The sequence below is a fragment of the Zea mays genome, chromosome 1, assembly GCF_902167145.1.
Source record: "Zea mays cultivar B73 chromosome 1, Zm-B73-REFERENCE-NAM-5.0, whole genome shotgun sequence".
Classification (NCBI taxonomy): Eukaryota; Viridiplantae; Streptophyta; class Magnoliopsida; order Poales; family Poaceae; genus Zea; species Zea mays.
This window is the reverse complement of record NC_050096.1, coordinates 163,675,468-163,702,639: the sequence shown is the minus strand read 5'-3', so window position 1 is coordinate 163,702,639 and position 27,172 is coordinate 163,675,468. Positions and strand designations below refer to the sequence as shown.

The following is a 27,172-nucleotide window of genomic DNA, read 5'->3' as shown; positions in this document are numbered from 1 at the left end:
ATATAAAATTACCAGCACATCAAACAAAACATCTTCAACAACAATAATAGTCACTAAACCAAACTAAGGAGGTACACATTGATTTTATTACTTATTTAAAAATAGTTATTATGTGATTGTAAGGGTGTGTGGACTTTTGAGGAAGCATCTACTCCCATCTTTCCTGCATGTTGCAATTATCTAGTACCTAAAAACCAAAAGAACACAACGACGAGTAAAAAATACTGAGCAGTAATAATTTAGAACCAGAATACCAAAATAAAGCATGGATTAATGAATGAAATCCAATTCGATTGTCAAATGATCTATAGTTTTCATTAGAGACAAAAAATCTCAAAGTATTCCTTTGCATTTGCTAGTAAAGCCGAGTAAGACAAAAAAAAACCTCAAAGTATTCCTTTGCATTTGCTAGTAAAGCCGAGTAAGTAGTGCTAGGACTTACTCATAGGAACAAGAACCGAATAGACTTGAATTAAATATGAATTGTGCAACAGTACCTTGGAAAGACTCGTGATGAGCTCTTGTCACCGGATGTGCTAGAAACTATTCAACAAAGCCACCATTATAAAATATCACATACTAATACATACATGAAAATCAAAGCAGCCCCCACGAACTATAGTTCCATTGAACCTTTTTTTTTTGAATTTTTGGACAGATTTATGATTCTACAGTCTTTAATCTATTACTTTTGACACTTGACATCAAATAAGACAAACAAGTATTTTCTAGAAATCTATGGAAACTTTCCTACAGCTTTCATGTTGATCACCAAGCCCAGTTTGCATGGATAGTACCCAAAAATTAGGACAACTTCATACCTGAATCTGATAGGAATGAAACAGTGGCATTTGATAAATAACAAGAAAGCCTACATCTTTTGTATTTGTGGAATTACCAAATTCTTAATTGACCTATACTAGAATTTGAATTATATCTGATGTCTAGATTGTAACAAACAACCGACAACAATTGATGACTAAATTCATTTGAATTCCTTCCTTCTTCTCCTACACTTCAATCGCTTGGAGGAGGGGTTCCACAACAAAAAGGTTATCCTAGGTGTCCATGGTCCAAGAGATGGTGAGGAGGAAGAAGTGGGTTCCTAGGGCTCTTTAGAAAGGAGAGAGGAGGGCACCACCATGGTAGTCAGGGGCATCGATCATGAAGGGAGGAAGGGGAAGAGTCCTTACGTGCATGAGAGGAGTCCCTAGTCGCATGATGTCACACTCGATTTTAAGGACAAAACCTAATGTCCACTATACATGTAACCATATCGAGAATCACATGTATAGTGACATCATACATTGGATTATATCAAAACACAATGCTTTTTTATCAATGAGATAGAGTATTTATTACATAAACTTGATATTTATTTAATGCACTAGTAGACCCCCCACAGCTGTCTGGTTTATTGTAGGCCCAAAACTCGCCGTAGTCCTAGAACTCTTGGGGTCTAGGACACCTGTTTTCCACTATTTGGATGGAACAATACATATGGTGGGGTGGAAAAAGCTAGGGTGAGTACTTTCACACTCAACAAGTATACCAGTTTGGGTAAAAAGTGGATTGGCTATATAGCGGACTAGCTTGAGCGGTTGCTTTTCGTTGGTGAAGTTTGAATTGCATATGCAAAGCATACTAATCCTCTTTGTAAAACATTTGTTAGGTAAAACTATGTTACATTCTAGTAACTTAAATGTTCATTGCATCCGACAATGAACCATTCACCAAATCTCTTGGTGAACCATTACAGTAAAGTAACCATTGAAAATACATTAATTGCATCCCACAATGAACCATTTACTAAGTCTCATGGTGAATGTTTTGAAAACCGTTCATTGCATATCATAAGGAATCATCCGCCAAGTCCTATGGCGAACCTTTTGAAACCATCTCGACATCTCACCCTTGACATTTTGTGTTTGTAAAACACTAATATATGAGGATCCAAATGCCTCTCTTGACCATGAGCATGGCTAATTAATTAACCAGTTTTACACTCTGTAGAGGTTGTACAACTTTAGCACAAGTCATGCTACCCACATGCCCTAGTTTGAAAGACCCTTCACCTCTTTCGAGGAGGTGTGGCAGGGTTCACTATGAGACCCTTACAAAGGATCTCCTATGCAAATGATACCATAATAGAATATCTAGAGGCAATTTCTTCTAATATATCTCCACCACAAACCTCACATGTAGGCCCTCTAGGGCATCTCATCCAAGGCCTAGTCAAAGGTAAGGGTGTTACATTTTAAAATCTATTCAACTTATAGTGGTTAAATACAAAAAATGTTTCATAGTATCGAATACATACTTACATATTATCCTAAAAACTGTAATTGTACACACAAGTTTTATTTGAGGAGAACAAAATGAAAAATGTGATTGGTGGGTGAAGTACCTTATTTATGTAGGTAAAAGGAGAGAATGAAATGAAATTTTGGTTAGAATGTCATTAACTAAAAAGTTAGATAAATGGTAGTAAACAAAATACTCTTTCTTGCTTATTTTTTTTCATATTTAATCATGTGACATGAAGGTTCAGTTCTTTTTTTGTATATGTTGTATGAGCGGGGACATTTAACATATATAGGGATGATTATTACTAGGCCTTGGCATGTACTTTTTCTTGTATAAGTTATGCGTTATGTGAAAAATGAACTCTTGCTGTTATTACCTTATTATCAAACAAAGCATATGGGGGAGACGACAATAATGTAGATAAGAATTCATTTAAGAATCATGGGTATACAAAGGAAGGTTTAAGTATTCATTAATAAATTACAGATTACATGATCATATTAGTGTGTTATAAGTTATTAGAAATAAAACTCACAAGCTATATTTGGTATAAAACTGTTATCTATTTAAATATATCATTACTAAAGTGAGCTTTCTCTTGTACACACAGGACGGTTCTGGTGCTTCACAAGAATTACTTACATGTCAATAGCTTTCCTTTATGGAAAGAAATTTGTTGGTCCCATTACACCAACTATATTAGCACTAAGGGATGAACTTTTCATTTTGCCTTATGATCAAATTGATTGGAACAAAACTCGTAATTGTTGTGCCAAGGTTTGCCACCGTCCTCCTTGAATATTAGTCATTATTATAATAGCTATAAATATTTAAATTGTGCAATATTGTTTGCATAAATTTGTTACTTTTTGGACATAAAAGATATGCAATGTCATGATTACACTATTTTCATTACTTCAGAAATAAGATGTTTACCCTAGGACACTTAATTTTTTGTTTGTTCGTATCCCATTGTATTAAAGGATGGAGAAAGTACCATTATGCCTGACCTTCTTCAGAGAATATGAATTTATATTTCCTACTAAAAAATGTTGACACATGAACTATCCTACATACACTATAGATGTCATTTTAACATTTTTCACAAAGTAACTACAAATCAAGCTAAAGACATAATGTTTTTTCTTTTAGATATCTTCCTACATAAACTCCACCAGTAAAATTTAGAAATCAAGATAAAGACATAATGTTTTCTTTAGATATCTTCCTAAACCCTAAACCCTAACTCAGCCTTCAAAACATGCCCCACCTAGGGATTTTAATGGGCTCTAAATTTTACCCAATAAAATTTAAGGATCAGATCGGATTATGATTAGGCTCTATTTCTATTCATTTTTGAATGACTCAAACAAATTGTGAAGAGACATTTGGATCGTGATCCATTACCACCCCTATTCCTACCAAGGTCAATATTAGAGCCCTCAAATATCCATCCTAGGTCTAATTTGCAGGAACCCTCTTTCATCCCACGATGGCTTCTGTTTGAACCGCGGTTGTGAGCGCTAGGTCCTTAGTCTATGATCTCTCCTTATGTACAAGGGCAAGATCTTGACGAGGTGGCGACTCCTCCTATGACTTTGGCCATTCGACTTCTTGTCCCAAGTGAGGTCCCCGACAAGTGGTCTCTCTTCCTAGTCAAGGTCAAGATTGAGGCAGGTGCTAGATGTGTTTCCTATGTTCTCATGGCTCCTCTTCCTTCGACACAATGAAAGAGACATGCTTGTGTGTCTACTCTCCCTCTAGCATGACTAGTAAGAATGACAATATGCAGGTACTGGGCGAGTCCCCTCCCCTCATCAATATGGACATGTAGGTTAGTTGATGACTGACGAGCAGGCTGCAAATGATTCTATGTTTTCGGATGGATCTAATGAAAAGTATTGTGGGACATCTGGCCCAAGGACTATGGGAACAACGCGTGGCCTAGCAACAACATGTATGACACAATAGCCAACTTGCCTATGTCGGTCGGACCCAACGACAGGGCCATTAGTAGGCCACTTCATTGGCATGGCGTACCAACCTAGATTGACTCAATTAGGGACGGGCCCAATACATCCTACAATCTTTGCATATATATTAGACTCAAACCCATAACTCCTTTCTCCACTAACTTCTTGTTATTCTCTGTGACACCTATTTTCCCCGTTTAGTCCATATGACTCAATCCAAGGTGCTACTCTTGTTGATAATCACTCATCACTAACCTGAACATCAAGGGTAGGGATGAAAATAGATACTTACTCGGATATCAATATTCTGGACTTTTTCTTTGATTGCAAACAAATAGGATATAAAATCTGATATGAAAATTTGTTTTCTTGTTTTCGCATTGATAGTCACCTAGGGGGTGAATAGGTGTCACCTTAAAAATTCACAACTAAAAACAAACTTGGACCCAAATTAGTGGTTAGCTCAAAGTCAAGATCCAAGAGAGTAGAAGAAGTGAGAGAAGTTCTTGTACTTGATGCCGACCTTGATTTTGGAATTAGGTCAAGGGAAAAAAACCCAAGTGAAGATCAAGAACTTAAAGAGGAAGGACAAATCATAGAAAAATAAAGCACACAAGACACGACGATTATTGTCGTGGTTTAGCCAAGCCTCAAATGTTTGCCTACATCCACGTTGTAGTGTTTCAAAGGACGATTATTGCACTCAACCCTTCTCATGTAATCCAATGATCAACTTGAGAACACATATCTTCCTTATCAATATCTTCTCACAATGATCTCCACATAATAGAGTCTCTTGTAGCCGCACATAAGTTTTTGAGAGTTAGATCTCCAATGAATAGTAAGAGGGAGGGTTAGAACACACACAAGAGCACAAGAACAACTCCATGGATAAAAACACAAGCTCATAGTAGCAGCACATCTCTATCTCACATAGGCGCTTGGATTGCTTCGGCATGTTTCTCTAATGCGTAGGAATAATGTACTAGCTCTTGAGTGACTTAGTGAAGAGAGAGGGATGGTTAGGGAAATATTTATAGCCAAAACCTCCAACTAGCCTTTGATGAAATTCTGATCAAATCTGCTCTCGGCTGGCGCACCGGACCGTGAATAGTAGCATTAGTTCCAGGACCTTGATTGGCACTTTCCAAACTTGGGTGGCACCAGGCCGGTCCATCCACCACCAGACCACCACATTTTAGTTAGCCGTTGGAGTCGCCCGTTGGAGCTGAAGTAACCATTACTCGCAAGGTCCGGTGGACCACCGGACCATGGCCCATTGAATTTTAGCCAAAATTCTCGAGGCTGCCAAGTTCCTGTAGGTGAGGTCTAGTGCATTGGACCCTAGGTTCGATGCTCCAGGTAGGCAAATCTTCTAAGGGGCTCTCTGGACGCCTGGCATGGCGCGCAACCGGACCAGTCCGGTGAGCCTAATTTAGCCTAGATTTTGCTCTTTTAGCAAAACTTCTCCAATTCGAAATTGCTTTTGTTTGGAGCTTTGCTATGACTTAGACAAACATACTTAGATTATTGTCAACTTGTCTAAGTCATGGATTCATACCTTCAGCTCATCTTCTGTATACAGGTCCTATTTGAGCTCAAAGCAAGTCCAAAATGACACTTTCACTAGAAACTGAGTTGGAGAGCAAACCAAAGTGCCTAAAACATTCTAAAAGGTGTATACAAAATATTCAAAGGTCCAAACCTCATGATTGTACCCTTTTAAAAATATTGCACTTTCTAGCCTTGTTTGAGCTCATTTGAACTTGGATTCTTCATTTTGCACTTGACTGAACCTGCACTCATAGACTTAGCAAACTAGTTAGTCCAATATGTTGTGTTGGTCACTGATCACCAAAACTTTATAGAAATGTCTTATTTATCCATTTCCCTTTTAATCTTCCCCTTTTTGGTGGTTTATGCCAACACACCCAAAGCAAATAGAATATGACTAACTTAGAACATGTTTGCTATTCATTATGCGACCAACATATGCAAATTGAGTTAAACTAAGTTGGTTTTAACAAATTTGACATGTTTGTAGCAATTAAGAACCACTTAGCCTTTTTGATTTCGCAAATCAAATTCTTTTCAAGGTTTAGAGAAATCTTTTCCAAAAGTTTTGCAACTCATAATCAAAAGCTTTTACCGCCCCTTTGGCATAAGAGAAAGAACTCCCCCCTTTTTGCAAAGATTTTTACAAATGGATCTCTCCTTAGCTCTCAAGAGGAATTTTGACATACCATTTGAAAAATACCAATTGGAAGATTGAAATGACTTAGAAATTTTTTAATACTCTAGTAAAGCGTTGAGTTTGCTTTGGCATACACTTTCTCCCCCTTTGGCATTAAGCACAAAACAAAGAAAGTTAAGTGGACTTTCACATTACTCCAAAATAAATGATAATAAACACGCGAGTAATGCAAACTGTGTAACTTGATCCCTTTAATATCGAATGGCAGTGGAAGTGTCCTTTTGGCTCAAGTTCATCATTTCCCTTTAGAACACTTTGAGAATACACACATGATCAACTTGAAAGTATTGCTAGTCTCAAAAGGTCAACTTCTAGACTATTCTCCCCTAAATGTGTGCATCAATGCACTTGGACTTGTGAGGCCCAAGGATGATTTCTACAACTTGACCATAGCATAAATATGGATATGAATAAAGCAAAGAAATAATAAACAATATGATCAAAGGTATAACAAAAATGTGCAATGCCTGCAATACTTCAATCCATGTTTCGAGAGTCTAAGATATTTAGTTCACTCCTCAACTCACAAAATCGTTTTTTCCTTCAATGGCTTGGTGAAGATATCGGCTAAGTGGTTCTGGGTGTTCACATGGTCTATTACGATATCTCCCCTTTATGAGTGGTCTCTCATAAAGTGGTGCCAGAAGTCTATCTGTTTTGTGTAGCTGTGATCAATAGGATTTTGCACCATGCGAATCACAATCTCATTATCACATAGGAGGGGGACGTTGCTCTATCTTGCCCACAGGGAAGGTGCCCTTGCCACCGAAGCCATATAGAGGATTGTCTGAAGGCTTGAGTAAACTGTGGCTGATGCCCATGCGGTCGAAGGCGTGGAGGAAGATGATGTCCACCTGGCTGCCGTTGTCAACTAAGACTTTGTGCAGGTCCCAGCGTGCCACACTGCAGTTGATTACCATGGTGTCAACGTGGGGTGCGCTGCGCAGGTCAACATCTCTAGCGTCGAAGGTCAGCGGCACATGGGACCACTTTTTTTGCACGACTGGGCCAGTGATGGCGACGTGGTTGATGCTTCGGTAGTGGTCCCTCTTTTGTCGCTTCGTGTCGAAGTCGACGCTGGACCCTCCAGTGATCATGTGAATGACCGCACGATACGACTGATTAGCGAAGTCTTCCTGTTTTGGTGCTTGGGGTGATTTTGGTGGTGGATGTTTGGCTGATGCGGGTGCGGAGGCGGAAGTGGGGGTGGTATGACTTGTACCTCCTCGTGGTGTTGGTATGCGTGGTTGTATGGTTGTGTGGGGTGGTGTTGCTATGTGTGCGCGACAACTCTTGGGTTGTCGGTGGGTTGTGCCCGAGACATCCTGTCCCTGGTGGCCTTCGTTTCTGGGCAATCCCTCGTTGGGTGCGCGCAGTCTTCGCCGTGAAACAGGCAGTAAAATCTGCGCGGCTGCTGCGCCCGTCCTCGCCCCGACCACGTGTTCCATTGCCGCGGCCCTGGGGGGGTAATCTTGACGGCGAGGGGCCTCACCGGCGGGGTGCTGGTTGGCAATATTATGCACCTGCTGCTGACTGCGGTTGTCCCGGCCAGAGTCTGACTGCGAAGGTCTTGTCCATGTGTTAGCTGGACTGCGGAGGGTCCTTGGGCTTTCTTTGAGACTCGACCTTGCGCTGGTGGAGCTCTTCGTATCTGGCGTACTTTTCAAACAACTGATAGAGTTCTTGGAGGTTTTTGGGTGGGTCTCTGATGCAGTGACTGTACAAGACGCCAGCCCGAAGGCCACTGATGGCGTAGTGTATGGCAATTTGGTCGTCGACTGAGAGAAGTTGTGACTTGAGAGTCAAGAACTTGCGGTAGTCCTCCCGCAGGGTTTCTCTCTCCTGCTGCTTGTAGAGTGACAGTTCGGCCAAGGCATCGGTGTCTGGGTGGTACCCTTGGAAGTTGAGCAGAAATTTGTCCCGGAGACTTCTCTAGGAGTCGATGGACAACGGGGGCAACCTGGTGTACCAGGTCAAGGCCGGACCCTCAAAGGCGATGATGAAGGACTTGGCCATCGTGGCGTCGTCCCCGCCGGAGATGCGACAGCGACTTGATAGCTCATGATGTACTGTGCTGGGTCGGTGCTGCCGTTGTACTTGGGGTAGGTCCCTGCCCTGAAGTTGGCGGGACATGGTGACACTTGCAGTTGCGGCGCCAGGGGGCTCCGCTCATCAAGGTAGTTGATGCCTTGGAATGCTGCGGCGTGCGGGATGAAGGGTCCGCGCTGAGGAATGAATAGGTCTCCGACTGGCGCGCGCTATTAGGCGGGCAGGCCGTGCTGCAGATCATGTTGGCCTTCGTGCTGCATGAGCGCAATCTCTTGCTCGAGTTCCTGAGCCCTCTGCTCCTCGTCTCGTATCATCTGACGCACCTTGGCCTGCGCAGAGACACGTTGGCGCTTGGCCTCGAGGATTTCTTTCTGCTTCTAGAGGTTGCGGTTCTTGATGCGCAGGGCCCGCAGCTGTAGCTGTTCTTCTGCTAAAATGCCGATGACTTCGCCGTCTTCTGTGGCGTCCTCGCCCTCTAGTGGAGCGAAGTCTAGGGGTGGTTCCTGTGGCTGTCCTCCGGAGCTGCAGGTGCGGAGGCTGCCTTCGGGAGTTGGTTGATCGTTGCGCTTTATCTTGCTGATGGCGTCGTCTTCGCAGGCTTCTTGTTGGGTGGTGTCTGCAAGGGCCTTGCCCTTTTTCTCGGCTAGCAACACTGACTTCGCTGCTTCGTCAACGGATGGGGCTGCCTTTGAGCTAGCTCTGTTGGGTGCCATCGCGGGTGGTTTGTTCGTAGCACGAACGGTGGGTGCCAAATGTTGGAACTTGCTCCCCTGGGCAAGATGATCCAACGGGTGAGTGGAAAGAATGCAAATGCGGTTTAACTCGAGATGGCAATTGCTCTATTAATCCAGCCTCTCAAGGGCACTGTGCGGGGGTATTTATAGGTGCCCGAGCGCCCAACGTCCCGATGTAAGGACGCTTATGCCCTCAGGCACCTTGATTATCCCTAGAATATTCCCATAAGGGAGGGTTACAAACTGTCATTACAGAAAAGCTATTACAAATCAGGCCCGTAACACGCCTGAGCCGCGCAGGGCCTGTTACAATGGGCCGAATCTCACGTGGGCCTCCAAGTCGGGTGGGGATGTGGGATGGAGAGACTTCGTCGTAGGCCTTCGTCTTGTAGTGAAGAGGGCGAAGGGTGAGCCGCGCCGGTCCTCTTGCCTCCATTGGAGCAGCGAGTTGACGAAGGCCTGGAGCGAAGGGTAGCGTCTTCGCCTTCACCCCAACAGATTGTAGAGAAAGTCCCTGAGGGTTTGCCTCATCCAAAGTAATTGCGTACAACATTCTCCTACAACAATGTACTTGGCCACAGCAGTGGATAGGGCAACATGATTTTGCTTTTTGGAACTCCAAGGCACCAGGGATGTTCCCAAGAACCGGCAAGTCCTATATGTACTCTTCCTATATATCTTACATCCGGCATAGTTGGCATCGGAATATCCAATGAGATAAAGTTTGACCGCTTAGGATACCAAAGCCCAAAATGAGGTGTGTGGACTAAATACCTTAAGATTCATTTCATGGCCCTAACGTGACATTCCTTAGGGTCAGATTGGAATCTTTTACAAATACAAATTGAAAGCATAATATCCAGTCTACATGCACATAAGTACAAGAGAGATCCTATCATAGACTGGTATAACTTTGATCTACAAACTTACCTCCAATATCCAAATCGAGATGCATGTTCGTTCCCATGGGTGTGTTGATGGGTTTCACTTCCTTCAGCCCAAACTTCTTTAGGATGTCCTATGTGTACTTATTTTGGGAGATGCAGGTACCATCCTTGAGCTGCTTGACTTGGAACCCTAGGAATAATTTCAGCTCAACCATCATGGACATCTCAAACTTCTGGATCATTATCCTACTAAATTCTTCACAAAATATTTAATTATTAGAACAAAAAATAATACCATCGACATAAATTTTACATACAAATAAAAATCACCATTAATCGTCTTAGTGAATAAAGTAGGACCGACTTTCCCGACCTTAAATTAATTAGCAATAAGGAAATCTCTTAGACATTCATACCATCTCTAGGTGCTTGCTTAAGCACATAGGGGGCCTTATTGAGTTTAAACACATGATTGGGATACTTATTGTCTTCGAAGCCAGGATGTTGCTCAACATAGGCCTCCTACTTGATAGGTCCGTTGAGGAATGCGCTCTTGACGTCCATTTGAAATAGCTTAAAACAATGGTGAGTAGCATATGCTAATAAAAAATAAATTGACTCTAGCTTAGCTATGGGTGCAAAGGTTTCATCAAAATCTAAGCCTGAGACTTGGGATAACCTTTTACCACAAGTCTAGCCTTGTTCCATTTCAGCACACCATGTTCGTTTTGTTTGTTGTAGAAAACCCACTTGGTTCTAACAACATTCTATTTGGGACATGTCACTAGGCTCCAAACTTCAGTTCTCTTGAAGTTGTTGAGCATTTTCTACATGACTATCACCGAATTCGAATCCTACAAAGCATATTCAATCTGAAAAGGCTCAATAGAAAACACAAAAAGTAATGTTCACAAAAATTAGTAACTCTAGAACGTGTAGTTACTCCCTTGATGTCTCCTAAGATCTTGTCCACTAGATGATCTCTTGAATAGGTGAAAGTCCTAGAGGTGTCTCGGTGGAAAAAACATCACTATATTTCTGCAAAAGGTCGGCGACAAAAGGTGGCAAAGTTATAGCTATATCATGAATGGAAAATAATGAATCCTTGCATCTCAAAACATATAACACATCATGAATTTATATAACATCAGATTTAGTAGCAAACAGAACATGTTTTTCAATGTAATTAGTTACTTTTTTCAATTTTAGCATCAACTTGTTTAACTTCATTAATAACTCACTATCTATAAGTTGTTGGCGACTACTTATTACATAGTCTAATGGTCATCACATCCTCTAGAAGCACCCTGAACAGTCTCTATTATGATACACAATCCAATGGACGAAAAGACACTAATGCAAGAATCTAACTGATTCTGGACACAAACTTGTTTCAATGATTTCCTTTGACTCTAGTGTAATTTATACCTCAAACCAATTCCATTAGTTATCTTAAGAAAGTTTCTTTCTATCCACATGTGCACCATCAAAATTGCAATTTGTATGTTTTCTAGGCATCTATTTTACTATAGGATGGCCCAGAAGACCAGTGCAAAATCAAACTCAAGTTAGACTAGGCCTTCGTTTAGTCTTGGACATCCTCACTTGTCTTCCCCACCTACATACCTTTCTTAAAGTACTTCATTAGCCTCTCTAATGTTCATAAGAACATCATTAGGTAGAAATATATTCATAAAACTACGAAATGAATCGCTTATGAATGAGATGACCAATAAGTTTATCGTATTTGAGATCGGGTCATTGGACCTTGCATAAAGGTTAGAGGATCAACGAGTGCACTAGGAGTGATGTCCTCATCACTTCTCTTTCTCACACTTAGTGTGAATACAACCTAATATATACAATACTTGAGTATTTGATTGGTCCAATACTTGTCACTCTAATACCAATACCAAACTAGGCCTTTTAGGCTTGAACAGTTTTTGTCACTAAGCTTAGATGCCACCAAAATTTGACATCTTGGCCCAAAGCTTAATAGGATTGATATAATACACATACTATCCCAAGGCTTAATAGGATTGACAGAATACTCATACAAACAAGGTGCATCATTTTTTCATCATATCTCAAAAGAACCTCTAGAGGGCTGCCAAGAGTAAATACCACTGGACTATGAGTGGCTAAGGTGTTATAAAGAAAAAACATGATAAAGTTACTCATTTAGTGTAATTTTGATCTAATACCATGCCATTTACATAATGAAAGGTCACATTTTTTCTTACCAACTCGATTTTGTTGCACATGATAACCAAGCCAATCATATCAACTACTCAAAAACTTATTCTAAAAAATGTAAAGGAGCAAATTGTAGAAGTGTAAATGTGGTAAGTGAGGTGATAAGTTGGAGGTTAGAAAAATCACTAGTGAACCATGCAAGGACCCGTTTGTCTAGCCCAAATAATAACATATAAGGGTGTGGTTCATCTAGAACCAACTAGTCCACATAATATCTCCTCTAAGGCCTAATCTAGAACTAAGCACTCTAAAAAATATGATAACAGCCATGGATCAATTACTTAGCACTTTTGTAGCTTAGTTTATCTCAAATGTTTAACCTTGCCTCTAACCTCGACAATCCTAAAAACCCTAAGAAAACTAGAGGCCAAGGAACCATGCGTCTAATCTTTGCAAAATGGCTAGATAAAATGTGCATAATAGATGTTCCTGTTTTTTATGCATGTAGATCATCCTATTGTGTAAGTTTTCCATCTAGCCATAGCAATCCTTTTTGTAACTACTATCTAATACTCTGGTGTTTGCAATACCAACACCAAAGCTTTTGTCCTTCACATTTGAATTTAGTCATGCCATATTTTGGATATTGGAGTACTACTTTCGTGCTTTCTCTTTTGCACTACATCATATGGTCCATTGAATTTCATTTGATTGCAACTTCTTCCCCTATTTGTAACAATACTCCTATACTCTATTTTATGTTGCCATTCGACACTCCCATGCCTGCATTTATTCTAGTATGACTTGATGCTATGTAGATTTACTCTACTATAAATTGGTGCCTTCTTTTGTTCTAACACTAGAACTTTAGACTTTGTTTCTTCTTTAACATAGAACAAAAAATATCTAGTGCTTCCAAACTCAAAACCACTAGCTCATTTAGAGGTTGTGCTTTTTTATTGTCCACCCTTTTTTCCTCCAATCTAAGGTCCTATTGATTTCAACTTCCAAGGTATCAAATCTCCCAATGTTTGGGATTTCTTTTTAATATCCTCTAATTTTGTTTCATCCTACTATTCTTCATGCCTCCAACTTGTGGTCCTTTAGATATATAAGCCTTCCATGTAGCATTATTGATTAACATGTTAGCCCTTAGAATTATGTTGCCACATAATTACCAAAAACACAAAGTTTATTATTATGGCATTATGTTCATTACATCCATTGTGTTACCTCAATATGAAGCTTACTTGGAGTACATGTTTGGAAGAAGAAAAATGTTAATGGGATGGAGGACAAAGTAATCTATGTATAGTGTGGATGTGTAGATGAGAAAAGATGGGGACAACTACAAGAGATGTGATAAATGTATGGACTTTTATGGACATAATGATAGAGTCATTAATGATAAGAAACTTATAAAAAACTCAAGTATATTTAGTTGAAAATAAGGATCCCAAGTTAACATGAACTGGTACATAAGGAATTGCTTATATATTTTAGACCCTCTCAGTGTACTATTGACAAACCATTATTTCATAGTTTTACATGTCTAGCATAAAATATCTACCACACATAATGGCATGGTATTTAACATCATTGTAGATAGATCAATAAACTTTTGAATTGACTTGTTGAAAGAATGACCTTTTTCCTAGCGAGAGGTGTTCTCACCTTCAAATATTGTACACTTCTCTGAATCTTTACAAACATATAAATTCATTTCCAAGAATTATGTCAAATTGTTCTTAAAATTTGACCCTAAATATTCAATTATCTCTTAAAATTTGATGTCAAAATGTATCCATTTTTATATGAGTACAAATTCAAAATTTGTATACATAATTTAAGATCTTTATCAAAGGAAAATGCTAACATAGTACTTCCCATTCAATTATTTGTCCTTTTTAATTACAATATCACAAGTTTTGAGATTGGACATTTAGACATACCTTCATACCACTTATTCGTCAAAACTGTAGGTTTGTGTTAACTTTGTTAACATGACATCCCACATATGGGAATTGGGATATATGGATGCATTCCATGATTAATTACATGCTTCATCTTTAATACTTAATTTGCCACTCGTGTAGAAAACAAGGCTTATAAATGCCAATTAATGTATTGGATTGATAATGTGAAACATGTACTAATTTCACCCTTTCCATTTCATTAGGAGGACACATGCAATAAACCTTCACAAATATTCAAATTTATTTCAACTTGTTTGAACATTTTTGTGGAGCCAATGTTGAACTGTTGGCCACTTAACAAGTTAAGAGAGAGAGCTTTGAACCACATCCTAGAACATATCCACTATGAAGATGAAACTACTCAATATATTGGCTTATGTCCTGTTCCAAAGGTATTGTATACTATCATTATTCTCCCATACTCATTTCTTTGGAGTAATGCATGTAATCATATTGTTTTGTTATAAGACACAAAATGTGTCATCTAATTATACCTTATATGTGCCAAGGAGGTGACTCATCATGGCAGAGCTTGTTCATATAATGGGTTTGGTCATTATTAGGGTATTATCTCTAGGACTTGAGCTATGTTGCATGGCATTCGTGCTAGTCGATTGAATACTAACTTACCTGACAACCATTTTGGCATGTTGAGTTTGATTGGACAGAAGAAAACAAGGGAGATACTTTTAGGTGCAAGAGTAAGGCCCTAAGTGAGGGTGTAAATTGTAAAACTCAGATTTGTATAGAAAGTATGAAGCTATGTACATATTGGTGGTCCTTAGGCAACATAGAAGTGGATGTAGGCCTACGATATGTTGGCCTAAGAATACACCTAAGGGTAAAACTTAAGGAGGTGCTCTATATTCCATGGATTGCGCAACAGACTACTATCCTCCATAGCCAACCTAAGACACTGTAGTTGGAAGATGTCCATGTCCTAAAAGGGCCATTCTAGGTAGAGGATAGCTTGTTTATCCCTACCTAGTTGAGGATGCATCGGAACAAACGTTCCTCTTTGATGAACATATGATCTCTAATGTGACACATGTGGTTATAGTGTAGATTATGCTAGTAATCCACTGGCTAAAATAGAGCTTGTCGGTGTTACTCATCGAGGAAGTCTAGCTTCTCTAGGTGGATCTACTCCTACGAAAGATCATGGTAATCTTTGACTTAGGAAGAGTCCTTAGTGATTTCCAAGGGAAACATGCCTTTGCCTCCATAAACCCAAAAGAATGGTGTTCCCCGATGACACTATTTGGAGTGGTCTGGATTGCCTAGACGACTAGCTCGAGGTGCTTGGTGCACATGGTGCCATGTTCTTTGATGCAATAATATGGTCATTTATTAAGTACTATTGTGACGAAACCTCCCAAGTCATTAGGCCCACCTACAGTTGTCTTTGTCCAACAGACCTTAGACAACCCTATAGATGCACATAATCACTTGACAAGTTCGGTATCTGTATTCTTTTCCTCGCCCAAGAGCGTTTCACCCATCACACAGATATTACAACACATCGGAGGAACGAATAAGCGGAAGCGAATTATAATAACTTAATTTACATTCATTAAAATATAGAAAGAGTATTATTATTACATCACCAGGTCATAAGAGTGCATAAGTATTATTATTACAACCCTGGGAGGCAAAAACCCCTCCCGCATAAAAGTATATTGTTTTTAAAAAGGGAGGCCAACTTCCTCTCGCAACCACTTCACTGTTGAGGTTCATCTTTGGGCACCACGTCCTTGGGCACCACATTAGTGCAAAAACAGCAAAATTCTGCTGTTTCCTCACCTACAACAACATGGGTTCGAAAACCCTGAGTACGAAGTGTACTTTCGCAAGTCTTATCCGTCAACATAAAATACTCTCAAAGATATGTTGGCTTAAGGGAGTCAAGGTAAGGCTTAATCAAGAATCAAGACTCTGTTTGCAAAAAATGCTTACTAATAGTGGATCCTTAAAAATCCAGTTTTATTAGCAAGTTAAGTCATTACCTGTCACTAGAGTTCTTTCTACCCTAGTTCAAGCACTTGGCCTATACTAGCCATCCTTTTAACAACCCTTCTCGTTCACTAGAATGCTACGTGTAGGGCAGTGACCAAGTCTTCATGTCTGAGAAGTAACGGCGATCCGAATTGATTAATACCCAGCTGGGGATCTCCAATCACATGACATATGTAGCACTTAACCCTTGCATATGTCAACTCGCCGCTGGGTTTTTTAAGACCAGACCGGGTTCACGCCAACCGAGAGCACATATACACCACTGTCCAGCCTCTTGCTACGGAGGGCACACGCTACTCTCGCCATCTCTCCACTCCCATTGAGTGTTGGCCTTTCTGGTATTAGTCTTCCCGAGGCAAAGCTTACCCATGATGAGGCATGTGACCAGTTAAAAGGTCCTTGATCAGCAAGCCTACATCGAGACGGTCCTTAATCGACTTAGACGGAGACACTACACCGAGACTCTCTCTTCTTGTGCAAGTCACCCGTCCGGTCTCAGCTTTATCATTTAAAACCCCAAAGTTTGGTACCTGGCAGAGGTACATCTTTTCCGATGTTGAACCCATCACGACCATGATGGATCCACCATCAAGTTTTATTTTTGAAAACATCCCATCCACTGTGAAGCATCATCTTTTGTTTAAAAACAAAACATTTGTTTTTCTAAAGCAGGACTAAGCATCAGAAAAACCTTTTTAATAAAACAGGTAATCAAGGAATGGTAAATAGTTCCAAGGAAGGAAATGCAGCAATTGGTTTAACATTCAACTCCTATCACCTAATGCATCAGTCAAGTGATAAAGAGTTTAAAATAGCAAGGAGGTGGCAAATGCACCGGGGCTTGCCTTGTGTTGTAGGAGAGTCGGGCTCTGTTCCACAGATATCAAAGTAAAAACAGTTCCCGGCAGGTGGATTTTCTGTTGACGGAGTAGGCTCTTCCTCTTCAACAGTCACTTCTTCTTCGTTTTCTATATATATAATCATATATAACCATGAATGCTCACGTAATGCTTATGAAAATGCAATAATAGAAAAGATGTATCAAGTTGTATCTTGAATACAACTTTCCTTCATGGTGTACTAGGGTAACTATGGTTTTTCTAGGTTAGTACCTTAGTAGGGTTAGGCATTTTTACCCTAAGGAGCTAGGGTTTTGGGTTTAGGAATCAAACAATGTCCAAATCAAGTGAAACTTCACTCATGGGATCTAAATATCATATTAAACTTATCCAAAATGTTTGGTGATTTTTGGAGTCATTAAATAATTCCTAAAATTCCAGAGGTATAGGTTTAAGCTCTTTTAGATACTGATTAATTCCTTATTTGGACTAAAAATACTAGAACTATTTTTATTAAATACTAGAGAAATCTAGGAGTCCAACAAAATTAGTCTCATATTTTTATCATTTTTCTATAATTTTCTATGGATTTCCTAAGTCTGGTAGAAAAAGAAAAAGAGAAAGTATAAACAGTAATGGACTGAAACTAGCCCAAGTCGGCCCATGCACAAGCGAAAGCGCGCCCGCGCGCGCCCGCGGTGTCAGATTTGCACAGAAGACCATGACGATTTGAAAACCCCTTAAAGAGTCTGCAACACTATTTCTCTGTGTCACTGACAATCACAAACAAAAACTCCCCTTTTCTATTTCTTCACAAGTTGAGGCCCTCGACCATGGACGGTGGAGCAGGGACTCCAGCGAGCCAATACCGGCCGGATAACTCAACTACCAGTGCTCCGGTGCGGCTGACACCCAATTCTACCCCTAATGACCCTTTCCCCTCAATTAATTGCAAGATTCTAGCTCCTAATCACTCTGTCCATGGTGACACAACGCTCAACGGACAAACCAAGGCGTTCCCGGTGATCTAGCATGGTCTAGTTCAATTGGCTGGGTCGAGAAGCATCAAGAGCATAAGAGAGTGCTAAAACAAGAGCTAGGAGGGCATGACCGGACCTGTGAAGAGCTGACCGCGGCGAGCTCACACAGTACGGTGTTCTTGACCGATTTGGGGGAAATCTCAAATTAGAGCTCTCTGGTGGACAATCCGAGACACGAGTGGGTGCGCTGGATGCTTGACTACCTAGCAGAGCTGATGGCATGCTCAATTTATATGGCCCGAGGGTGGTGGCTCCTAATTTGGGCATGGCGTGCTGGCGGGCGAAGAGAGGGGAGAGCACTGGCGCAAGAGATGCGTGGCTTTCACCGTGGCCTGACCACCAGCGATGACCGGACATGCTAGAGTGAGTCACCATGATGAAGTACTGCGTCTAGGCACGTGGCATTCGAGCGGCAGGCGGCTAACTCCGGTGAGCTTATCTGAACCGGCCATGAGTCAAGCGGACACGGCGGCCGAGGCGGAGCAGTGCCTTAAGCTCATCCTTAGTGCCCGATTTTTCACCGAGGAGCGTTATCCTTGTTCGACCGGGCGTGAATTGCGACGCCGGTGTGAATCTGGGCGCGAGGTCACCGGCGGTGAGGGGGGCTGAACCTATGATCTTATTTAGTCACTGTACAATCAGAACACCGTTCAATCTGTCTGACAGGACCATTTGCAGGGCATTAATCTCCGTTTTTTGTGTGGCAACTTGTTAATCTCTCTGTAACAAAGTTCTAGCCCTATAATCCAGCTACAATCTTGCTATAGTAACCATGCTCAAACACTCACTAGATTATCTTCAAAAGAGCTCCCAAAGTTTAGCCCAAGCCACTGTCAGTAAGATTTCAGATTCTGAGTTGACTGACATCCAGACTTTAGGTCCATTTATCTCCAAATTTTGTATGACACCAAGGTTTAATCACTTAAGCAAAGTTATGCTCCTATAGTATCTCTATAATCTTGATGCATTGACCTAGGCAAATTCTTTATGGATTAAAAGATATAAGGCTCCAAAGATGCTCCAAGTTCACTGAATTTCAGACTTAGGCCTATATGGTTTAAGTGGTGCTTTTTGCAAATAAGTCCAAATCCCACAATTTGACTTGCAAATCCTTACATGTGATAAACACATGATTTGTGGTGTTCTATTACTTTGGTATTTGCACTTGGGTCCAAAAGTGCACAAAACTTGCACTTAATCCCCTAGGGTTCTAGTTTAGGGTTTTTCAGGGGTCTTTTTAGGGTTTTTAGCACTTTAGGGTTTTGGTGTCACTAAAGTCCTTCAAATGTGATATCTTATGATCATGTCTCATGTCTTTTGAGGTTTTCACATATTTGGGCTTCACTTATATCCATAACCCCTAATCTGAGGTTAAGCACTTTACCCTAGGGTTAACCACACATCAAATCATATCAGTACAACTTATTTGAAAATTTTACCTAGTGAATGCACTCTAGGTGTAACAAACACATGATATGCCAATGCTCATGTTGTTATGCTCAAGTTTTAGTGACAGTAACACCAGAGGTGTTACAACTATGATGATTTCTAAATTCACCCACTAGACCTACCCGTTGCTCTCATGACGATATGGTGAGGCAAAACAAAGCATGCAAATGCCCATCTACTCACATTAATTGCTGAACAGACTGCTTGTGAATGGATACCTTCATTGGTAATCATCCTATTTGGGACCTCGAAGTGGGATATGATGGCCCCAAATAAACTTGACAATATAGTGCTTGCAATTTTTGTCATTAACACGAGCTCAAGCGTTGCAAATTTGTTAATGGAAACAAACTCATAGCCATAAATATCCTTAGGGAAGGGTCTAAGATGTCCATGCGCTAGATCTCAAAGGGCTAGGACAGAGGGATGAATCACATTACTTGGGCCACTGCGTGGATCTGCTTCGCATGGAGTTGACATGATCACCATTTTATTACCAGCTTAGTTGTGTCCTTGAGAACTATCGACTAGTAAAATACTTACTAAAAGGCTTTACCATCCATCATGCAAAATGTGTCTAGCACACTCAACCTTGTGAATGTCAATGATTATATTATTTCCCTCCTCCTAGATAACACATTTTATGAGAATTTCAACGGTGCTGACTGTTAGAGGCCACCTTCCAAACAATTCATACCTCTTAGCTTAGCAAGAGATGTGCTTTGCAGCATTGACATCTTCAGTGAGTGGTTATCTTTGAAGTAGCCCCGTTTCTTAGAGATCCATGCATCATCAAGGTCAACTTGAGCATTCCTAGCTAAGTATGGAGCCTTGTGTTACTATTGCTAGAGTATGGCGTTTGAATGCAACACATTTGTGGCCACTTGCACTCATGCACCGGTTGTGCCCTCCTCGCATAGGTTGGCAAGTTGAGTAGCTGGTTAAGTGAGCCTTAGCTCAAAGGTCTCCATAAGTAGAGGTGCCTGGGTTGAAGAAAAGTAGGTATATACCTATAGTGCAAGGCATCAACCAAGAACTACATCTGTTTGAGTTTTTTAGCATAGACTGTGAAATGTCATTATTACACACCTAGAGCATATGAACCTGATAAATCACCAGTTGGGAGTCATCTTTAACTAATAGCTACCAAACCCAAGAGATATGATGTTTTCTAGGCACATAATGAGCGCCTCATACTCAGCCATGTTGTTTCTAGCAAAGAAATTCAGGTGACATGCATAGTAGATTAGTTCATCAGTTTGGTAAACCAGAAGAAATCTGATGTTGACACATTTAGGCTGGATAGACCCATCAAAGTAGAGCACCTAGTGATCTCCAATGAGAGTTAGTTTGGAAATGACCTAGGCGGGTCTTGGGTCTAGGCCTAAATGTCCTAAGGGAGTTCACTCTACAAAAAGTCTATGAGTGTCTAACTCTTTACTGAGTGGCAGAGGACAAAATTATGGCCAGACTTCACATTGTTCGGTCGCCCACTTTGTGATGCACTCATCAATATGCTGGTTGCATAACACTACTCTCTATGGAAAAGATGTAACCATTGAGATAGTATTCACCTAAAATAGTATCTAAGCTTCTAGGACATGACAAGGTCAAGTAGAGTAGTTTCTACATCTTTAGCTACCTAGTCATGGCATCATGGAGGATATCATGTCAATAATATGTTGATCATACTTCATGAAGAAAGACATGAATATATGGGCCCATGGACTCGGCCATAATCCTAAGGACTTGGTGGTCAAGATTGGGAGGTGTCCTACAACCAAGAGGATTCTAGAAGCACAAATATGGCAAAGATCTCATCATGATAAAACATATGGCAAAGATCTCAATTGATGAGGAAGATGATCTTGTATACATAGAGATTGACTTGTATGCAACTTGGTAATGACATGGTCATGTCTCCATCTAGGTAACCAACTTAATGCCTACCCTATATTTAATGTCCCTCCTTCAAATATAAAATAGGGGACAAGGAGCCCCATAAGGTAAGAGAACACATCTCTTATCAGATCAATGCATACAACCACACATAGGACACAGAGTATTGTTTCACATTGATATCACAAACCTGCATAAATCCCCATGCCTCTCGTGCCTTTACCTTTATCTTTTGATATCATGACTACCACATATAAATACCATCGAACAATCTTTCATAGTTGGCTCGCTAGGTAGGTGCAGTCGCGTAGATCAATGGAGAGTTCATAGTAACCATGGAGTCCACATTTTCATATTTAGCACCCTAAGATTCATCATTGACACACCCGACAATCTCGGGACCATCCCATATATTTAGTCATTGTTGATGCCATTTGATCAAGATACTAGAGAACTAGCCACCATCATAGTGACTGTATGTCTATAAGGTCTCATGACATTGTCTCATACTTGGACTCAACTCTAACCTCGACTTAGACTTGAACTTGGGTTTGACTTGGATTACTATTTCGACCCTAGCTTCAACATGGACTAGGACTTGGGCTTGAGCTCGGATTCATATGATCTATTGGAATAATGCTTGGTATTTATGGCTGCCTCTGTTAATAGACTCTAGGGCGGTCACCTTTCTAACCACAAAGAAGACAATGCTAACAAGGTAGCAATCATGAATCAGAGTAATCACAATGATCTAAGAGCATGAGGTAGATCTATTCATGACCAGATCCATATGGTGGATTTCTATTGCAACAAGTTTATGCAATACCAATGCAGAATATTGTTTCAACAAAGCTACTATTTGATCGACTCACACCGCTACTACTAAGAGATAACACATAGCCCATGAAGACTTGAACCAGATCAACAACAAGGTGACCTATGCAGCCATGTGCGCCGAGACTCTAGTTGCCCTAATACTAAGTTATGGCCTTATCAATTCCTTGGGTGAACCAACTCGAAATGAGCAAGAATAATCACAAAATAGGTAGTGCCATCGATGAATCGAGTCACTTTGCAATCGACATGATAGGGCTTGGTAAGTGGCTTAGCCTAACCACGACCAAGCCTAGACCCCATCACATGGTAAAGACCTTCAAGCCAAGTTAGATGTTTTCAATAGAAAAACTGGGTCAATGCCAAATACCAAGATCAGGAACATGACTGTTATGAAGCTAAACATGAAGACTCAAACTATGACGAAGTCCAGTGGGATCTAGCTCTAGAAGGACTCTCAACATCCATTGTTAGGTAGTTTGCATGTTGCTTGAGTAGTGCCAACTAGACAAAGAATTTTATGCCTACTCTAGTTGAGTGATATGATGGTCGCACACACCTAGTAGACTGACTCAGAATTCAACAATTGTCTATCATCATAGCATGAGGTGGCTCTTCTATCATGGCAAATTACCTACTCATGTGACTCGCCATCATAGTGAAGAAGTTGTTATTTGGTCTTCTAGCAAATTATATTGTCTTATGGGGGAACTAACATGCCAATTTGTTAACAACATTAGTATGACTTGTTACTAGGAGAAGACTTAGTACGACCTTGAACAAGTTCTTCAGACTTTACGAAGTGGTAGCATTCTCAACACTAGGCACTTCTTTGACTAGAAGTAGAGTGCACTAGTGCTATAGGGTCAGTTTGCTTCACTTTAGGGACCAAGTCCTTGGGAGCTCTAGGGACTTCAGTGGACTCAGCACCAGATCAAACATTGGGGTTCGAGTCCTTTTTCTTGTGGTATAGAGCGTTGCTTGTCCTTTGTCAGTTCTATCACTTTTTCTAACAAAGTACAAGAATTACATTTACACTTTCCTAATGAAATGAAGATTGAATACTAAGCACACACCTCATTGATCATTTTAAGGATGGCCACTTCGATGTAGTAGAGGATGAGAAATTCTAGGGCTTGGCATTGGCGGCTAATCATCATGGGTCTTAATCCTATAGGTAGAGTCCATCAAGGGGTCATCTTTCATTGTCATCATTATTGTCTGCTGTAAGTCATCCCCATGAGTATAGGGAGGCTTGACAATGTGGTTGTTTGATTGGGTGTGCTTAGAACGATGAGGACTTAGAGTAGGAGGTGGATGAAGATCATCATCATCATCATTGCCATCATCATCCGAGCCAACTATTTAGACCACTCTTTTCTTATTCTTGAGCTCAAGAGGATGGTTCGGCTTAGTAGAAGTTATTGAAGGCTTGAGGGCTTGGTCAACAAGCTATCTAGGGAAATAACTAGGACCTATTTCATCATTGTCTTTGGTCACCTAGACAGAACTCTATGGAGCAAACCAATGTTCACTAAGTACAGACAATGTATGCAGTGTCAGTTGAAAAACTATTTACACAAGTGTTTTTTAGAACCGTCAGTGTTAGGGGTCAGTAGAAATAATTTTTTTTCACAAGCACTATAAATAATTTCTAGAAAACAAAAAACGAGTTTTTAAAATAGCAAAAAAGTTGCAACTCACGACATTTTTCATGCAAAATTCACATGCTATGGGGCTCCAAGCAATCAAACCCACGACCTCACCCTCGCGTGTAGCCTCCTCTACCACTCCACCCATCACTTAGCTTGTGTTTAGATAGCAGTATTTTCCCCACATATTAGAACAAACCTAGTATATATTGGTTGTTTGAGGCTATAAATGAATTCAAACAAAAAACTTGTCAAGTACAAAGTTTCATAACTTTTAGAGTTCTACAAGTTTTATTTTGGTACTTTTCTATCCGATGATGTTTTCAAAATTTGTATTTTAAAATTTATCAAATTCAGAAGCAATTTTTTGATAGCCCAAATGATTTCAAATGAAAGGTTGAAAACTACAAAGTTTCGTAACTTTTAAGGATCTACTACTTTTATTTTGATGATTTTTCCAAACGAGGTCATTTGAAAAACTCAAAAAATCGATTCAAATTATTTCTCTTGACGGGGTTTAAAGAAAACTGTCGGTAGAAATCATGCATTTTTACTGGCAGTTTTTGTGGTGTGATGGGCCATTTTATTTCACTTTTGTTTGATAACCAAAACCGCCTGTAAAAATTTTACCCTACCACAGGCATAGAGCTTTTTCTACTAATGGTTCCAACATCTATACGAGTATGAAGAATGCTCCATACAAGATTAATGAATTCAATAATAGTACAAGTGAAAGAGTCATAGAAGACACCTCAGAACGCTGTTGAATCATAGAAATAGGCCTCTATCAAGCACCCTTTTGGCAAATCTCCTATAGCTGAAAAATTGATGGAGCTGAGCCTTTGCTATAGCATCATGATGGGCTGAGATTTGGATATGGAAGGATCAACATCCATATTATACTCGCATGCATATTTTGACTTTTTGCATAGAGGGGGAATTCTACTCTGATTCTAGTTTCCTGCCACATGCATAGTCGTGAGGCATAGAGCTTTAAGTTCTTGGATCTATTCATTATGGTGGGGATGGCATCAATATGCTTTGTTGGAGGGTTCCCTACCCACTCATATTGAGGCACCATACAACAACCTAAGAACTATGGAAGCTTGGGCTTATGCTTTCCATGGTAAAACCAACGTCTATGCTAGTTCTTGTGGGAAGTTATCAAGGGGCAGTAAGGTTTTACTAGTTATCTTGGAGGTGAACACCAACACCCCAACCACTCTAGGTTGGTTCTTGTTTGGGTGAGGGCAGTGAAAGAACAAATGTTGAAACAAAGGAAAGAAGGGAGGAATACCAAGATAAGCCTCATAGTTATAGATGAAAATAACAATTTGCAAAATAGAGTTGGGATTCAGATGAATGAGTTGAATCTAGTAGTAATGATGGAGATCTCAGAAGAAATTTGAAGCAGGAAGTCCGAACATGTGCAACAATAAGGTGACAAAGACTGCAACTTCTTCAACATTTGGCATTGGATAGAGTTCCTTGCCATGCAGCTACCATTGGTTGATTTTCTTATCTTGCACCAATCTTGCTGCATGAAGGGCCCATGGATCCTTATTATCGATCGAGGAAGTTTCAAACTCCTATGGATGTGCAATGACCATTGGAGTAGTTTAGGGAATCTTGCATTGACAAAAAAGAGCTCTGTGGCAATGATCTATGGAAAGTTGAAGGGACAACATTGAAGAACACATGAAAATAGAGAATAAAGGCTAATGGCTCATGGAAACTGAAGTGTTGTGGGGTATTTCCTTTTATAAGAGACTAAGGAAGTTCAATCGAGGTAGAGTTATAGAATTTGAAGCATTAGGTTGATAAAGTGATCGAGTCTTAAAAAGTGAGCTGAGGTTATAGACTTAGGGGATGCATGAAAGAGCTAGGGATAGCCAAAGTCAAGACAATGCAGATATGATAATTTAAGACATTATAGAAGATTCATTAGAAGAGCCTTATTTTTCTGAATCAATGACTCAACCAAATGAGACTTGGGAGCTAATGTCAATAATATATACCATGGGTACCTGGATCAAGCTTCATGAAGAAGGACCTAAATAGATGAACCCATGGGCTTCACCACAAGCCCTAGGCAGTCAATAGTCAAGACCAGAAGAAGGCCTATAGCTAGGAAGATTCTATAAGCATAGATATGACAAAGATCTCATTAGGATAAGCAATATGGCACATATAAGTAAGATATGTTTGTAAAGATAGAGCTTGATTTGTATACAACTCAGTACCGACTCAGTGCGTCTCCAATTAGGTAATTGCCGAGGTGTCTAGCCCATAACTATTGTCCTTCCTTTGAATCTAAAAGGGGGCATGCAGAGCTCCTTGGGGATTGAGAAAACATATCTTATTAGATCAAGTGATAGAAATACATAGAGCACACAATATTATCTCCCACTAAGAGCCCAAAATGTATAAATCCTCATGTCTCCCATGCCTTTGCCTTTAGATTTCGATCTTGTTACCGACCCCATATAAACACTATCAAATAATCATCAACACTTCACTAATAAAACAGAGTTGTCACTGGATCTAGTTAGTTGGCAAGAATGGATTGACTCAAGTGGGTCTAGTTCTCGATGGACATCAGCATCCATGATCTGTCTCTGCCTTAATAGACTCACTCAACGCACACTCAAGAGTTACAACCTCTCTTTCTTATGGGTTGGAGTTAGTGTAGGCCTTGGAGAATTCAAGGGCTTGCATCATTCACATGGTACAATAGGCAATAAGTGAGACCCGAGTGTTCACAAGAGAGCATAATAACTGCAAGGTGCTCACAACATTCACTTAGAGTGATCCTAGAAGTATAGATCGTTGTTAATCATGGTAGGTCCTAGAGGCGATCTGGGTATCTCGACATTTATTGAGGGTGCTAGCATTGTTCTAGGCCCCCAAGTGAGCAGGGATGGACTATGGCGACCAAGGGCTCCTGGCATTTATCAAAGGCTCTACGTTCCATCTGAGATGATAAGTGATCATGGGCAGGCATAGTAGTGTCTAAGGGATTCTTGCATTCACTAGTCACTCTCTGAGATGTATGAGATACAAAAAG

At 40.3% G+C, this 27,172-nt stretch overlaps 1 protein-coding gene across 1 annotated transcript in view; it reads left to right on the top strand.

Annotated features, from left to right (window-relative positions):
• Positions 1-27,172, top strand: part of LOC103640438 (achilleol B synthase) — a 63,850-nt gene that overhangs the window by 8,569 nt on the left and 28,109 nt on the right. Inside the window, exons 6-7 of the mRNA XM_008663019.2 lie at positions 2,918-3,084; positions 14,580-14,768. Coding sequence (XP_008661241.1) covers positions 2,918-3,084; positions 14,580-14,768 — 356 coding nt within the window. The remainder of the gene's footprint in view (positions 1-2,917; positions 3,085-14,579; positions 14,769-27,172) is intronic.